At 40.1% G+C, this 17228-nt stretch overlaps 2 protein-coding genes across 6 annotated transcripts in view; one reads left to right on the top strand and one right to left on the bottom strand.

Moving 5' to 3' along the window:
- The window catches only part of Dcaf17 (DDB1 and CUL4 associated factor 17), a 30251-nt gene extending 13167 nt beyond the window's left edge, over positions 1 to 17084 (bottom strand). Inside the window, exons 1-10 of one of the 4 annotated variants that reach the window (XM_052182670.1) lie at positions 16700 to 17084; positions 16263 to 16366; positions 12659 to 12749; positions 9764 to 9900; positions 7943 to 8021; positions 6192 to 6281; positions 5994 to 6080; positions 3550 to 3654; positions 3135 to 3240; positions 306 to 448 (exon numbers count right to left, since the gene is read on the bottom strand). In XM_052182670.1, the coding sequence (XP_052038630.1) occupies positions 306 to 448; positions 3135 to 3240; positions 3550 to 3654; positions 5994 to 6080; positions 6192 to 6281; positions 7943 to 8021; positions 9764 to 9900; positions 12659 to 12749; positions 16263 to 16366; positions 16700 to 16825 (1068 nt within the window). In that variant the 5' untranslated portion in view covers positions 16826 to 17084. The remainder of the gene's footprint in view (positions 1 to 305; positions 449 to 3134; positions 3241 to 3549; positions 3655 to 5993; positions 6081 to 6191; positions 6282 to 7942; positions 8022 to 9763; positions 9901 to 12658; positions 12750 to 16262; positions 16367 to 16699) is intronic. The other 3 variants (XM_052182668.1, XM_052182669.1, XM_052182671.1) reach the window with 3 other exon arrangements.
- Mettl8 (methyltransferase 8, methylcytidine) overlaps positions 16632 to 17228 on the top strand; it is a 100323-nt gene continuing 99726 nt past the window's right edge. Inside the window, exon 1 of one of the 2 annotated variants that reach the window (XM_052182672.1) lies at positions 16632 to 16729. The gene's annotated coding sequence lies outside the window, so the exon portion shown is untranslated. The remainder of the gene's footprint in view (positions 16730 to 17228) is intronic. The other variant, XM_052182675.1, reaches the window with a different exon arrangement.

Raw genomic sequence — 17228 nt, 5'->3', positions numbered from 1 at the left:
ACAAACACTATTTGCCATATTCTCTGTATTTTAACTTGTTCACAGATGCTGGGTATGGTGGCACATACCTTTAATCCCAGCACTGGGGTAGCAGGGCAGGAGGAGGATTTCGGAGTTCCAGGCCAGCCCCTACTACATAGAGACCCTGTCTAAATAATAAATAAATAAGTAAATAAGTAAATAAATAAAATGGTCCCCAAATTAATGAAAAGGTAATTCCTGGATCTATAGAGCTGCTAGAAGAGTAGAGAATAAACATTTCTAATATAAATTTACTGCTGAAAAGTTGAGTACTCATGAATTACCAAGGAATTATCTTTTAGGGCACAAATATGGAAAACTCCCTTCTGTTTCTTCTTATTAGGCGTGATGATGTAGTGCCAAGGATGGCCTCCAATCTGAAATGCGTTCTCCAGAGATGAAACTTCAAAGAGTGGAGGTGGTGAGTCTGTAGAGATGAGTAAGAGACATTTATTAGCTTCTCATTTTGGGTGGACTTGCACCATTCATTAGCTAGGTTCAACTTTTCTTGGTACATATACATAATTTACGAAGTTCCATTATTGAAAAATTACTATGCTTGAGAAAATAAAATGCAGTCAGAAAAGAGATTAGCTCCTAAGAGCACAGAAAGCTAGTAGAAAACAAAGAGAGGCTGTAAGCTAAATCTCTAGGCATATAGTTGGGTAGGAATGTGTGGCCTCCACATGGGCAGACAACAACAACAACAATAATGGAGGCTGAAGGTACTTATTGTGGGGTTTAGCCCACAATAATACATGATAAAAGCTGTAGCCACAACAACAACAACAACAACAACAACAACAACAACAGAGTACAAGACTCTGGGTTAGCCACATCAACTCCCTGAACAGTCGTAGCAGGTAATCAAGTCTAATAAATCTTAATAGGCAGAGAGACCTTCTGTATCATAAGCTAACAGCAAATTTTACAAAAGCTGTCCTGTGTTACATTTCTTGTCTAAAGCAACATTAGTCTGAATACAACCAATTAGGATGGGGTCTGGCACAATGGAGACCTTAGTCTTCTTAGTAGACCCCACCACTAGTATTATCATCAAACAAGTTGATTTTTATAGACATATCCAATCAGTCTCTTGGAGATGGACATCAAAGGGACTGTTGTTGGTGCTTTCTTCTCTTCCTCTTTGATCTCAATCTTAATTATAACGTAATAGGTTTGCTCTAGCACGGTAAGGCCCTGCAGTGAGTTCCCAATGTCTTTCGTGGCTGTAGACAGACAGTTCATCTGTAGGCTCTTGATTTGTACTTCCACCTTGAGCACCTTTGGTTTATAAAGCACTCATCTTAAAAGTGTTATTGTCAGAAAAGACTGTTCACGCGAGTTACATGGGAAATGGGAATGTGTGCTGTCAGGGCTCTTCTTCCTTCTGAGTGCTGCACACAGGAGAAAATGAAGCATGAATAGTCGCTCACAAACAATTGGGAGGAGACAGAAGTTCTTAAAAAATACTTCTTAAGTTCTTTGTAAGTGCTTAAAAAGCATTTAAGAAAATGAAAATATCTTTAATAAACAAGGTTTTTTCAAGTAATAAAAATATTAATATTCTAATATATTAGGTCAAAGGGCATGTGTCAGTAAATTATGAAAGAAATTCAAACACCATGTGATAAAAAACCTCATGTTTAGTTCCCAGCACTTATAAGTATCTACAACTCAAGTTCCAGGGGACCCAGCACCTACTGTGGTTTCTGCTAGCTCCAGACATGCACACAGTGACTTCCATACAGCAGACAAGATTCCTAAAAGAGCTCTGTGAGCATGTGTGTACTGAGTACAGGAGGGATTTCTGAGGTTAGGAAGTATGGCTAGCTTTTCATAAAATTGCCTAATTCACTTAAAAATGAATCAGTTTTAAAACATTTATTTTGGACTTCACGGATAGCTTAATTGGTTATACTGGGCACTCTTCATCATTTATATAATTGCCATTTGCCACTAAACACTCTTCCTTTCTTGCATCTTTCACTTCTTTTTCTTAACCTATTTGTTGACTATGCAATGGTAAATGATGATAGAAAAAAAATCCTGTTTTATTCTGGCTAAATTAGAAAAATGTTTGGAGTTTCACCTAAAAACAAAACAAAACAGAAGCATAGTGTTTATTGGTTAGAAATGAATGAAAATGATCTCAGCATCATAAGAAGTAACTCTTAATGAATTAGGAACAGAGACAACATTTCTAGGATAATGGCATATGTCCAACTGGCTCTTCCAACCAGACAGCAATCGTCAACTTGTCCTTGGATGCCTGAAAAGATAAGGGCAGAGGGCAGGCACCTCCACAGTCAACAGACACTCACAGGTCTGCTGTCGCCACAGAGATTATAGAATTTGCTAATTCCCTTAAGCAGATGATCTCCCAAATCATTCAGTTATATTATTCTATATCAGGAAATAATTTCATAGACTACATTTTTGAACATTATTATTTTGCTCCCCCCCCCCTTTGGGACAAGATTTCATGTAGCTCAGGCCAGCCTTCAATGGCAGGCTTTTTACTAACTTGACTCAAACTCACTATGTAGACAAGGATGACCTTAACTCTTCATCTTCCCACCTCTACTTCCCAGGTGCTGGTATTTTAGGGATGAGCTACCACATCTGACTCAGTAAGTTAGTTACATACAGAAAAGTTTTTCTATCTTTACAGAGTCATGTATAACTTAGATCTGCAGTCTAAGATCTGCCTACCTTTAAGTAGCATAGCATTAGTATTTCCTTTGAAAACACTATCCTTATAAATGAGCAGATTTAACAAAATTTTAAAAAACCCTAAGCTATAAGGAAGTTAAGAAGGAAGTTAATGATCAGTGTAACTCATCATTATCCAGACAAGGAAATCAAGGACCAGAATGGCTCAGCATTCTCAGGCCCTTATGCTAATGAGTGGGTAGAATTCTTCTGACATTTATTCAATAGTAAGGGATGTGTGTGTGTGTGTGTGTGTGTAAATATATATATATTTCCTGTATGGAAGTAAAATGAGTCAGTGTATAGTCACAGAGAAAAACGTGGACACTTATAATGCATAACTATTTATATGAACACTTACTTTCTTAAGGAGAAAAGATCCTGTATAGTAGCCATACCTGTGATTTTAACATTACAAGGAATGCCAAAAGGAGCCTCTCCTACAGTCCCAGTAGTCCCGCCCTGACTGCATGCACACCCTAAGTCAAGTTTCTGTTGCATGAACTAAAAACAAAACAAAACAAAAATGGTGGCTTTAGAGCCTGTTTATTTGCTGTCTGAAAAGAAAAAATAAAATTTACATATATATGACAAAGAAATTGTCTTTATTCAAGGACTTTCTGTTTATCCTCCCCACCCCTCTGGCAAAGGTTATTGTGTCTTTTTCTGTTTCTATAACTTTTATAATAGAAAACTATATGAATACTGGACTTGTTAAAAACAGTAACAAAACCCACAAACCACACAACAACAAATACCTTTGAGCCCAAGCCTCACACCCAGTGTGCTATGCCCCACTGTGCCTTCCTCTACCTGCTCAATGATGGCTTGGAAGCTGTAGAGCCTTACTAGTCCTGAGCTGTACATCACAATCAGGATTCCATGTGACAAGGTGGCATCGGTGACATTCTGGAAAACCTAAGAGGAAAGGCAGATATTCCCTAAGAAAGGACAAGACAGAAGGCCAATCCTCTGATCTTCAAAATGTCTGTATTTCCTGCTTTAAATCCAGGTCATGTGCTGCCTCACATTAAGACTTAACTAAAATTTAGCAACTTGAGGCTAGAGAGTTATTAGAGGCAGGTAGTAAGCCTCAGACTGGATTATCAACAGAAGCACTATACACAGGGCTCAAAATGATGTGTCAGCATGCATGTGCTGTACAGCTTTGTCAATACACAGTAATTACAGATTCTACTTTTCATAGAACAGTGGTAAGCATGGAAGCCATGTAATTCTAAATGAATATTTATCAAGTATAGCCAATAGAGACTCATTATTCACGCACTAGAATGTTCTTCATAAAGACAAATATTTATAGTGCTTAGAGGCAAAAAAAATTGGAACTTGGAAAGTAATTATATGAGAAATGACCAATTGCAGATTTGTGCGTGTGGTGTATGTGGGTGCACGTGCATGCACTATGTGTATAGTGCACGTGTGTGCAGGTAGGTAAGTAGGTAAGCCCATGCCTATGTGTGACGTTCAATAGGAGGAGACTAGGTATCCTGTTCCACCACTGTCCACTTTGTTCCCTTGAGACAGGGTCTCTCTCTTTCTGAATTTGGAGTTTTCCACTTTTGCAGCTAGACTAGCTGCCCAGCAAGACCTAGGGTAACCTCTCCTGTCCAGTGCTAGGGTTACTGGTACCCAGGGCCATGCCTGGACTTTATGTGGAGAATGGGGATCTAAATTCACATTCTCATGAGCACACAACAAGCATTCTTCCACACCAGTTCATCTCCAGATCTTTTTCATCACTATAATTTCTAACAAGGTTTGATTTTTCAACTGCATAAAAAACCAACACTATAAAGGACCAAATATTTTCAGACACTTATCTAGAGTAGGGTTTTGGCTTATTGTTCCCTATATGTTCTGTCTTTGAATCTTGTGATGATTTTTCTACACAGTTCTGAGAAGTAACACAGTTCTGTGCCTATGTTAATATTCAACAAAAAGCAAGGCAGGCATGCCTTTTTTCATAGCACTAAAAGAAGTATAGAGGACATAAAATCCATTTGGAATTCTATTCAATCAGTGAGGATATACTATGGTAATGAGTAGGGTGAGTGCACAACTGCTCAAGGGCGTCACCCCTGTATATTCCAGTGCATCTAATAGTGAAAGGCATGTTTTAATCCTGCATCACAACAATCAAAGCCAAATCCTTCAACCGACTATGCTGGCTGGACACACATGAGTAAACAGGAGCAGCTTTGACTCTGCCAGTCATTTTGTGTTTGTTCCTGCTGAAGAATGTAATGCAGTATAATTACTTAATCCACAAGCAGAAAGGAAACAATGAGGTTACAATTTGGGCTTTTGTCATTTTTGTAGAAAGACAATTATAGTTTGCTTTGAGTTGTGAAGCTCCTAGCTTTTTAATTCTCTACTCCTAGGACCACAGTTTGAAAAGAAGTACTTGGTAATTCAAACATTTTAAAATTGGTAAGTAGCTGTTCAAATTCTAATAGAATACACTGTCTGTCACAATGTCTTAAAATACTTAAAAGTGCCCAGTGTAAAATAAACAATAAGTGATAACTAATGTTATTCTTTAGTTTGTAAAATTTAAAGTATTCAGAATAGGAAATGTTTAAATAGATTAGTCTTTTTTGCTAGAGAATATTATTAGATTCTCAGGATCTGGTCTTCTTTAATATTTTAAATGTTTAAAGACTAGTAGAAAAACTCCCAAGATAATTTTACACAAAGTAAAAAAAATTTAAAAGACTATTGACTCATTTATTCAGTTGAAATTTGGCCCTCTTTCCCTCCCATGAATCCCACAAATTAAGATAAATGTGAACATAATAAGAACCCACACTGTATGAGTTAGAAAGATTATATATCCCATTATGAGTCTTGTTTATGTACTATAAAGCAAGTTTCAGAGCTGTACCTTATAATTAAAATGAGACATTTTGTTGAAGCTTCATGATCATTTTAACAAGCTTTGAACTATTTCCTTTGAAAAAAATTCCTTAGGCATTTTATAATTTTATAAAATAGCAGCTTGTTAATGACCACAGGCTTTCCAACACTAAAAACACTAACCACCTGAGAGGCATGAAGACATGCAGGGAGCTGAGGAGATGGCTATGCTTCTTCCCAAGCCAAAGGTTCACTTTTTGACAGGAAATAAGACACATCAGTAAACACTTCATAGACAGGAGAATGTTCTCAATCAAAACATCTAATAAATAAATGAAGATATTTCTCCTAATTTTCAATAAAATATTGCAATTAAGTACCTGCAGTATGGTGGAGCACCCCTTTAATTCCATCACTTCGGAGGCAGAAACTGGTGGATCTCTGAACCCAAGGCTAGCTTGGTTTACCTAGTAAGTTCTAGGTTATCCAGGGCTTAATAGTGAGATTCTGCATTTAAAAAAAAAAGGGGGGGGGGGAAGGAAGAAAGAGAGAGAGGGAGGGAAGAAGTTCATTCTTACCCTTTTGTTGATCTCTAGGATCCCTACAAGTGAGAAGGGCAGAACCCGGAACACTGCGAGGTACAACAGAACAGGAGGCTGAGTGCCTGCCTAGAAGAAGGGAAGAATAAAACCACAGGAAAGAAAAAGTTAAAACACAAGCAAATCCAAAAACAGAGTGGCGTTTAAAGCCCTTTCAAAGAGACATACTTTTACTTAGCTAAGATCCATGCTCCTCAAACCTAAAGGCAGGCGTAATTTGTATATCTTGACCAAGAACTACTGCTTGTTGGCTAGAGATTGTGGGAACACAGTCCTGAATGCAGAAATGCTTACAAAATTTAATACCATTATCAGGTGATAAATAAAAACATTAATACCTAGGACCATGCACTGTTAGACTGGTTTCTTCAGGAGGCACATTGGGACAGCCACTTCTAGAATCCTCATGAAATGTGTTACTTTGTTAGAGTCTTTCATGTTTACGCAACACAGTGAGGGTGTGAAAAGAAAGCCACGGTAGACAGCAACTCTTAGCTGTACCTCACCGGTGTGAGAAGAGGCTTAAGGGATCCCAACAAAAGGCTTCTCAGTGGTCATGCTACTGAGATGACCGGGCAAGATATGGGGAATATTTATAAGTAACCATCATTAAAAGTAAATTTAGAGCTGGCGAAATGGCTCCGTGGTGAGGTCTCTGATCCCTGGAACCTACAGGGTAGAAGGAGAAATAACTCCTGTAAGCTGTCCTCTGCCCTCTACATGTATGCTGTGACGTGTGCCCCAAGCCGCACATGCATAGCTAAATTAGTGTAACTTAAAAAGTTGTTTAATGAAGTTGAAAGAGCTAACCAATAGCTTATTCGGCTCAGCGGCGTACATAAAGACCGAGAAGGCAGGGGAGAGAGGAACAAAATGAGGAGGGTGGAGGACTGTGCTGCGGTGTTGATCAGGGAAAATCTGATGTGATTATCTAAATAAGGGAAAAGGAGAGGAGCCATTTAATTTGTTAAAAAGTTCCCAAGTTAAGTACAGGAGCGCACACTGGCAGTCACAGTGTCTGGCAGGCTGAGGCAGGGAGATCTCAGTTGGAAGATAGACTAGGGTACACAGCCAAACTTTGTCTAAAAATCAAAACCAAAACAGAAAACGCCCCAAACAAAAAGGCACCCAAGAATTCTAAGTAAATTATATGATAGTGTTATAGGATTTTTTTAAAAGGCTATTTTTACATTAAGCACTAGGAGGAACTTGCCAAAAAAGCAAACAAAATTGTTGCTTTTTATTATAGTTGTTTTTTTTTTTTTAAATGTTCTGTCCTGAGATAAAAAACAGAAAATCTCTATGAAAAAAAAATCTGTATTTATAAAAATGTTCAAATATTTTCTACAAATTTCCTTATCAGTCACTGAAAGAAATAAGTTTCCCGATAGGTAGTCCAAGGTTTTATAAGGTTTAGTAAATTCTGGGTTTCACTATACAGCCTTGGCTGGCCTGGATCTCAGAGATCCTCCTGCTTCTGCATGTGCTGGAATTAAGGGCTTGCACATTACCCTGATCAGTTCTGGATGATTCTTTAAGGAGAACAGCTGAGGGACATAACTCAGCACTAGAGCACTGTAGGCACACATGAACCGGTAATCTCCAGTGCCCAAAAATAAGTACAGACAAAACAGAGAGAAGCCCACATGAACAGTCTGCCTCAGAGTTAAACAGCATTTGCTTCCACAAGTGTGCAAACCCCAAGGACACGCGTGTTGAATGCTGCGGACCTGCTGGGCCACCGCGGAGCCTTTGTTCTGAGCCGACTTCACTGCAATGACCTCTTGAGGAGTGTCCCAGCTCAGGTACCTTTTGAAGGAACAAAGAGTAATTTAATGTTTAGATCAGTCCCCTTATACTCAAAATCAAAACATTATACTTTATTTACTGATCTCTTGTTATTTTGCATGCTTGGGTTTTGAGATAAAATCTGACCTGTGACTCTAGGTAGTGCGGTTGACTCTGAACTTGCTGTTCTATTGCTGATGTCTCCGACGCTGAGATGACAGGCATGAACCACCATGCTTGGTGTGCTATTTAATAACTAAGGCTTTTTAATAACTTAAATTATAAGAGCAAAGTAATCTATTTTGAAATAAACAACTTTAATAATTTCCTCTAGATCCTTATATAGATACATCTCAACTTACATTTTAACTCTTCTAGAGTCTTAAATAATTCTCTTCTAATGAAAAAAAATTTTTTTTGAGACAAAGCCTCGTGTAGCCCAGGCCTTGAACTTGTTATGTTACTGAGGATAACTGTGAAAGCCCCATCATCCCAGCTCAGCCTTCTAAGTGCTGGGGGTTTAAGAGCATCTACTGTCAGACCAGTTAAAAGTTGGTTTTGAGAAGGCTGTTGAGATGGCTCAGTGGTTAAGAGCACTTGTTAACTGTTGCAGAGAACCCAGACTCAGTTCCCAGCACCCACTTGGTGGCTCACAAGCATCCATAACCCCAGTTCCAGAGGATCCGACGCCCTCTTCTGACCTCCATGGCCACTGGACATACATGGTACATACATACACATGAAGGCAGAACACTCACAATGAATGAATGAATGGATGAATGAATGAATGAACAAATGAGTGAATACATCTATAAAACCTTTGTAACCTAAGAGCATTCAAACCTTGGAGATAACAGGGCTTGGGGTGCAGTTCAGCTGGAGAGTGCTTTCCCAGCATGCACAAACCTGGCTTCAATACTACTACAGAAAAACCTGGGTGTGATGTGGATGCCTGCAGTCCCAGAACTTGGGAGGAGGAAACAGTAGTTCAAAGTCAGCTTGGGAGCCAGTCTGAAAAAGCAAGCAAGCAAGCAAGCAAACACACAAACAAAACATTCCCCTACACACCTGCACGTGCACACACACATACACAAACCATTTTCAATTCATTTTTATTTATTTCTTCACTTATTTTGGTTTTTCAAGACAGGGTTTCTCTGTGTAGCCCTGGCTGTCCTGGAACTCACTGTGTAGACCAGCATGGCCTTGAACTCACAGAGATCCACCTGCCTCTGTCTCCTGAGTGCTGGGATTAAAGACATACACCATTACACTCATTTCCAATTTAAAATGAGAGTCATAAAAAGTATTAAAGATATTATTTTTATAAATGGCATACTCATATCCATTCTAAACCTGACACAAACTTATAAATTAGCAGCTACAGCTGCATTTCTTGGAGTGTACCAGAATGGGAACCATCTGCCATCTAGCGCTAACTACTTTGTGGCTAATGACTTCTTTGGAATACAGAGATAAACAATGTAAGTCATGAGCCTCAAATCTTCAAATAGAGCAAGTAGAAAACAAAACGAGTAGATTATAAAGAAACTGCAGTCATAGAATACACAGGCAAAACTGGGATTATAAAGAAACTAGGGTCATAAAATACACAGGGAAACTGGAATTATAAAGAAACTGTGGTCATAAAATACACAAGGAGAACTGGGGGCACAGAGGAGTATTGGAGAGAGGCTTAAGATTTCCTAGGCCACAGGTCTCACATTTTTACAACAAAATTTTAAACAATAATCTCGCATTACCTGAATTTGCAATAGGAAGCAAGGTATATTTTCTCCAGGATTTCCCCTGTAGTTGCTGAGATACGAAGCAGCCAGTTATGAGCAGTCAGCGCTATGAGGGAGGACTTATAGTCTGATGGGTCAGGAAGTATTTCTCCCTAAAGAACAAATAAACCAAACCAGGGTGTAAAAACAAATTGCTTGGCTATGAACAATCTGCAGTATTGTGTCCAAAGAAAATGGCTAGTTACCTTGTCAAGTAAGTAAACCAAAGAAATATCAACTGCACAAATGAAGAAAGTGGGACGGACAAGGCTGTGGGCTGTCACTTTAACCGTTCTTTATGCTTTAATGCTTTTAAATTTTACTGTCATTATCACTGTGTACCTATGGGTACACATGTGGAAGTCAGAGGGCAACTGGGTGGACCCAGCTTTCTCCCTCTACGTGTGTGTTTGTGTGTTTGTGTGGGTGCAGGCTGGCCGCATCCTCAGAGACCTGCCTGCCTCTGCCTCCCGAGTGCTGAGACTGAAGGCATGCACTGTGCTCAGCTCTCCTGCCTTTCTGTGAGTTCAGCGGCTCAAACACAGGTTGTCTGGCTTGCAGACCTTTAACCACTGCCCATCCCACTGGTACAGCTCTTCTGCAGAAGGGCTGACTTTCAATTAGTAAAGTTCTGAATTGAGACATTGAAATCAATGCGGCATTTGTTTATGTAAAACATGAGCAGGAAAGAAGAGGCTTTTGGCCTCTGCAAAAGCTGTCTTCCATTTCAAACTCTGGGGAAACAACCATTTGCTTTTGGTCCGCTTGGTTCCAGTTATTTTTGCTGTTTCTCAGGCAGACCCTGCGCAGTGCAGACTGTGAACTCCATGCTGATGCTGTGATTGTAAATGTTCCAGTCACTTATATAGCTCATAGGCAAGGGCATGAAGGCCTTTATACTACAATGACTTATGGATCAGTTCAGGTAGATCTTAAAGTTTTAAAAAATCTACAATTCCTATTTAGCCCATCAGAGAGACATTTGAAACAAGTATATATTATAGGTATGAACTTTTTTTCTTAAACCAAAAGTGGCATTTCATTCATTATTTCAGAAACAAAAAATAAACAGCATACTAGTTTTAAAGTAGTTTTTGCATTCATATATTAATAATGCAGTGTTCCTCTGAGTTCTTCATAAAAAATGTGTCACCACAAATAAAAACAAAATCACCTAAGTGTTTATGGAATGAGAGTAGGTTAACTTTATTTTTTCAGGACTGCTCTATATTGTGGGTGTTTGAATTGGTATATTCAATCTTTCTCAATTAAGAAACCTATCATTTCTCTAATCTCCCCTTAAGAGAATAGATTAAAAGGCTCTGAATGGTTTAAGGCACAATTATTTACAGCTTTCAATTAAAGAGAAACTTTCTAATTTTTAAAAAGGAGGCTTCTATGAAAAGAGTAATTATGGGGGGGGTGACAGTTAAAAAATTATAGCTTTATGGAAAAACAACAGCCTAGAAAAAAATTTAACTTTCAATTCAGAATACTGCTGCTCACCGCTTAGACAGTACTTTTGGTTACAGACTGGGAGTTCTCTTCTCTTGAAGAGCGACCAACCAGACTGACAGACGTGATTCGCTGTAGTGCTTCTCAAGAGGATTTCTTAGAAACAATGTTATGGAAAAAGATGAATTGTCCCTCAAAAGAGGGCTGTGATTAAAAGAGTCTGGTGTGATGTCTCGACAAGCATTGTGCAAACTAGCAGTGCTAGAAGCAGTCATGTTAAAGACTGAGGAGGAGACTTGCAAATCCTTGTAACTTTCAATGTCCCATATTTATTCTGTCCCCAGACCTCTAGCTTCTGTGGTCTCTGAATGCTAACATCCCAAGGAAACAGTGTCCTGAAGGGTGCATGCCAGGGCAACGCTGGCTAGCGGTATGACTTTTGCTACTGTAGTTTTAGTTTTTATACTATTATTTTCCTAACTACAGTCATAGCTGGAGTTTACCTTTCAAAAATCCACATAATAGTTGCTCTCACAATAATTTGTCTTAGTACAGAGGTGGAATGATCTCAAACACTAAGGAAGACTGTAAACTAACTCATAGTGTTAAAAACTTTTAACCAGTTTCTACCTTTTCATATTTACAAGTTATCTCTCAAGTTTTTCATAATAAATTGAACACAGTGAAACATGTCTTCCATCCCAGCAGTCAGGGTGGATGAAGTCCTAGGCTCAAGCTCACGCTCCCTACACATCAAATCAAGCTAGCCTGGGCTCATACATGGGTCTGCGCAAAATAAATGAATTCCAAATACTGATTAAAAAATATTACGTGTGTGTGTGTGTGTGTGTGTGTGTGTGAGCAGACAACTTTTGGAACACAGTTTTTACTTTTCCTTTGCGTGTGTCCTAGTGACAGGGACTTGTACCCATGACATCTCAACAATACTACTGCCTAAAAAAGACCTGCACAATGGCAACACTAGCTGACATCCCAACGTGAATGGGGAAATCTCAAAAAGCCCCGCTTCTAGGTAAAGAGCTATAGGCAATGAATGGCTCTAAGAGAGGGAAAATCGCCCCTTGCCAGGGACTAGTCTCCCGGCAGGATATCAGATCCCTAGTCAGCCCTAAACACATACGCATATGAGCAACAGTAAATGGACTCAACGGGTTCTATTTGTATACTGTGTGCGTATCCAATAATCAAGATGAGGCCATCAACTTGAGAAAAAGTGTGTAGAGGGGAACAGAGAAGGAATTGAACTGGGAAGAGGGTGAGTCAGAAATTATGTAAACACAGTACTCGTGTATAGAATTCTTTTTTAAAAATGAAGTAAATCTAAAAATAAACAAATGAACAAACATTTAAGTGTGGGCAAGCTTTAAAAACCAATGCTCTAGAAAGGTATCTCACCACTGGGCATTCCCATAATAAAGCATCCTCAATTTTTTCTAATTTGGAACATTTTGGCATTTCATAAAGTTTTCTTGGCTCTGATGCAACACTGGGGAAGGAAAGAAAAAAAAGGATTATTATTATTATTACTATTACTACTATTATTATTATTTTTAAACTGAGGTTGTCTTTGCTCAGATTTGAGACATTTTTTTTACATGTCTGTAGCCCCACATTCCAATTTTCTATTGTTTTCTTAACTGTCCTGTTTTTTTTTTTTCTAATCACAAATTCACAATATACAAACACAAGAAAAAAATGTAAAAAAAAATCAAGAGAGATGGTTTGGCAGCTAAGAGCACCTGTTACTCTTCTGGAGGACTCAAGTTCCTACCACCCACACCAGGAAGCTCACAACTCCCTGTAATTCTAGTTCCGGGGCATCTGATACCTAGGGACCTTCACTCACACAAGTATATGCACACAGATGCGTACACATAAATAAAAGTAATACAAATAATAAATCACTTAAAACACATACACAGTTTAAATTATCTTCCAGATTTTCCTTATGTAAATAAAGTTACCTGGAGATTGCTTTACAAAATAGTATTATACTGAATTATTAATTAAATCCTTAAACATTTGCTGTAAATGTCTGTTGAATTCAAGAGTTTAATCTACTGCTCTTAAGAAGGATAATGTACAGATTAAAAAAAATGTCCCATTATGTGTTAGGTAGTTTTATGTCAACTTCACACACACTAGAGTAACCAGAGAAGAGGGAACCTCAAGAAAGAAAATGTCTATAATATCATGCTGTAGGAAAGCCTATAGGCATCTTCTTAATTGGTGACTGATGAGTGTACCACTGTGGGCAGTGCCATCCCTACATTGGTGGTCCTGGCTTCCACATGAAGCAGGCTGAGCAAGCCAGAGAGCGCAAGTCAATAATAAGCAGCGTCCTCTGCATCAGCTCCTGCCTCCAGGTTCCTGTCGGGTTTACAGTTCCTGTCCTGACTTTCTTCAGGGATGAAGAGTGATGTGGAAGTACAAGCCAAATAGACCCTTTTCTTCCCAGGTTTATTTGATCATGGTGTTTCCTCACAGCATAGTAACTCCAACACATATTGTTTTGGATGATCATTTGTGGATATAAAAAGAAACACTCTTTATGTCTGTTTTATTCTTTTATTCTTTTCATAAATATTAAATATGTGCCTATTTCTACTATCTTCTATTTTATTCTTTTCATAAATATTAAATATGTGCCTATTTCTACTATCTTCGAATATATATCTTCCAGCAACTTCAAGCTAGCTTGGGAAACAGGCGCTCTGCCAGTGTCCATCCCGCCTCCAGCCCCCAGCCTCAGAACTATATATATCCTCTTTGCCTAAAAAGTGAAAGCTGTATCCTTGATGCTTACTTTTGAAACAATCTTGCTATGGGTGCCCAGGCTGTCCTCAAGCAATCCTCCTTGCCTCAGCGTCCCTGGGCTGGGCTAACAGCCCCTACCCCACCCCGCTAGTCTCTACTCTTGACAACTACTGAGATGCAGTCATAGATGTCTTCTTTTCTTCTTAACTGATGCACTTTAAAGTTCAACTGCTGAGAAGAGAAACAATTTCCAGGATGACATTTTATTCACCTCTGATATTCTCTTCGTAACTCAAAGTTTTAAATCAAACTGAATGTCACAGGAGTGAAAGCAATCTCATATGATTCTACCTGTGGGTGCAACCGTCTTTAACAGCATGGTGAAGAACACCTGTATCATTTATCACTACGACGTTAATTGATGGCATTTACTCTGACTGAACTTTTTAAAATCAAAACAACTGTCTCCAACTTGGGAAGGCAACACCCTGGGTATTAAATGGTGCTCAAGAGTCACCGTGTATACTGCAAGGCAGATAGATGATGGGCATCGTGAATGGGTAAGAAAATGTCCAGACTGCCATTGCCCCCATCAGAGGCTCACAGACAGTCTTCCGAAAAACTGAAGAAACGATTAAAGGACAACCACTTAAAGCTTTTGGTTGTTTTCATAAAAGCATAGGAAGAAGCATTTATTCCAGGAGATTTTCTGGAATAAATCTTACTGAACAGTGGAAGTCCACATTGTTTGATCCAGGCATGTTCCCTTCCTTCCTTCTTCTAGCTCAAGAAAATGGTATCACAGCTCTAAACTGTTAGGACTGAGTACCAGGATCCTCCCCCCCAGCTGCTCTGACTCAGAAGGAAACTCTGGAGAAGGGTAAGGGTGACACCATTTTCATCCAGCCCCAGCCATGTGTTGTTGGGGCTGAGTCCTATGTTAGTATGGTTGAAAGTCAGGGCTTCTGTGGAGGCTCTACCTACAGTGTAGAATAACAGGGCCCTGACTGCACTTCTCTTTGTAAGGCCCAGATTGGCCTTACTTTTCCTCCCTGGCCTGAGTATTCCCTCCAACTGAACTGCTCGGCTTTTACTATTAGGGGAGTCACTGCATCAACTCCTGTGACCAGCTCTGCGGAGTCAACTTGAAGACTGCCTGGGACAAGAAGCAGGTCACGAGACAGCCCCTAGCTCTTTCCAAAAAAACTGACTTTATCTTCAACAAATGCGGAGAATTTCAAGTATATGTGCACTCAGTATATCATTGGAAGGATGAGAATGGAGGGACATGGGTAGATTCACCATCACTAAAGGCTAATTGTAGGCTGGGCGACTTGCCAAAGAAGCAAAAAAAGATACCAACTGGAGTCAAGGCAAACCTCAAAAATCACTAGTCTCTCTGACTTCTAGTTTCAGATCCAACAAGAACCTAGACGTTATTTATCACTTCTGAGATAGGTTCAGCTGGTGCCCTGCAAGCCATGAGGACCCGAGTTTAGATCCCCAATACTCATGGTTTCTGCCACTTGTAATCCCACAGCTGTGGAGGTGGAGACAGGCTTGCTGGGCAGGCCATCTACCAGAATCCTAGCTTCCCAGTCCAGTGAAAGAGGAACCTATCTCAACAAGGTGGTTGGCTCTTGAAGAATACTGCTGAAGGCTGACACACAGAAAAATGTCCCTAATTTTTACAGATGCAAAGTGAAAGATAAAGAGAGGCAATTCTATAATTTCTTAATCTGGGTAAAGGGCATAGAAGCATCAATTCACTGTGGTGTTCTCTTCAGCCTGACCATGAATGGATGGAGCCTGAGTATTAAATATTATTTATCTACAAATACTATACTTTTGTTTGAATATTTTTTCTCTTGGGAAAAAAAAAAGTACTTCTAAAACAAAATACCCGTCTCCTAAGCAGCATCTAATTATTTCACAACCTGTTTTCTTGTCTCTGATCTTTAAATGGTATAAAACAGCAAATTGTGCTGAGAAACATATTATTTTGCCTGTGCTATAATTTTGTATGAAATAAAGTATTTACAAAGATGAAGTTGGCAACTTTAGACTTAACGAGTTTTTAAGATCACATGCATTTTCCACCTAGTTTTATTATGGACTCATTTCTTTTTTCATCTTCCTATTTCACTAAAGCACTAAAGAAGCCATGTGGTTCCATAAAAACTACGGGCCAGGTGGATTACAGCAAAAAAAAAAAAAAAAAAAATCATCACCAAGAATTTACCTGCTGACACAGCACCGGTAATTGTCAAAATATATTCTTCCTCTCTCATAGGCTATAGGTGACTTGGAATGAGTTGTCCAAACATTCTTAAATTTAGTACTCTCCTGAAAGATACAAAGAATTTCAGTTTAGGAAAGAACTCAGCCCCCTGCTATGGAACCCTTTTAGGTGGGCAGTTTAAATTTACAGTTTTTAAGTACACTGTTTATTTGCTTTTCTTCCTCTGCCCATAGGTGTTGGATGCCCAAGTTTGTTTGCAGGAAGGCAAAAGAAGCTTTTAAAAACTACAGCCAGGCGGCGGACCTATGAGTACCTATTTTCTTGCACGACACGGATGCCCCTCCCCACCTATAACCCTCATAGGGGAATCAGCGCGTAAAAAACTGCAGCCCGGCAGGAGGTTGGACCCCGGGCACCCCGACTACGGCGGGCATCACCTGGCACACCAGCGCCCGCAGGATGCCCAGGTTCGTCCTCTGCACCACGCCCGCGTCGCGTGCATAGAAGCCCAGAGCCCGGCGACTCAGCCTGCGGCACACATTGGCCTTCCGGGTCCGGCCCATGGAGGCTCGGGGTCCGCAGGGCCCAGGAGGGGCGCGCCCCTCACTTCCGCGAGGGGTGGCAGCCGCCACCTGCGAGCCTCAAGGGGAGGGTGACGCGGGAGCTCCGCACTGGGGACTCGGGACAGGGACCAAGAGGTAGCGCCAGACCGGTTTGGCGCAAAGGAACGGAACCAACGGCGCCTCCCTGGCCCTTCCTTCTGTTCTCGGGATTAACGCTGCACCTCGCGGCCCGCCGTAGCCACTCCCTCTCCCGGAAATGTAGTTCTCTTAGCCTTTTCCCCCTGGCTTCTTTTTCAGAACTACAATTTCCGTCAGGCAGAGCGAGGGCTGGCCCAGCCCCGCCCAGCCCCGCCTCGCCCCCGCCCCCGCCCCCGCCCCCGCCCGCCTCTCCCAGCCCTAATAG

Source organism: Apodemus sylvaticus, chromosome 5 (assembly GCF_947179515.1).
Source record: "Apodemus sylvaticus chromosome 5, mApoSyl1.1, whole genome shotgun sequence".
Lineage (NCBI taxonomy): Eukaryota > Metazoa > Chordata > Mammalia > Rodentia > Muridae > Apodemus > Apodemus sylvaticus.
The sequence above is the reverse complement of the archived record's forward strand: the minus strand, read 5'-3'. Positions and strand labels throughout refer to the sequence as shown.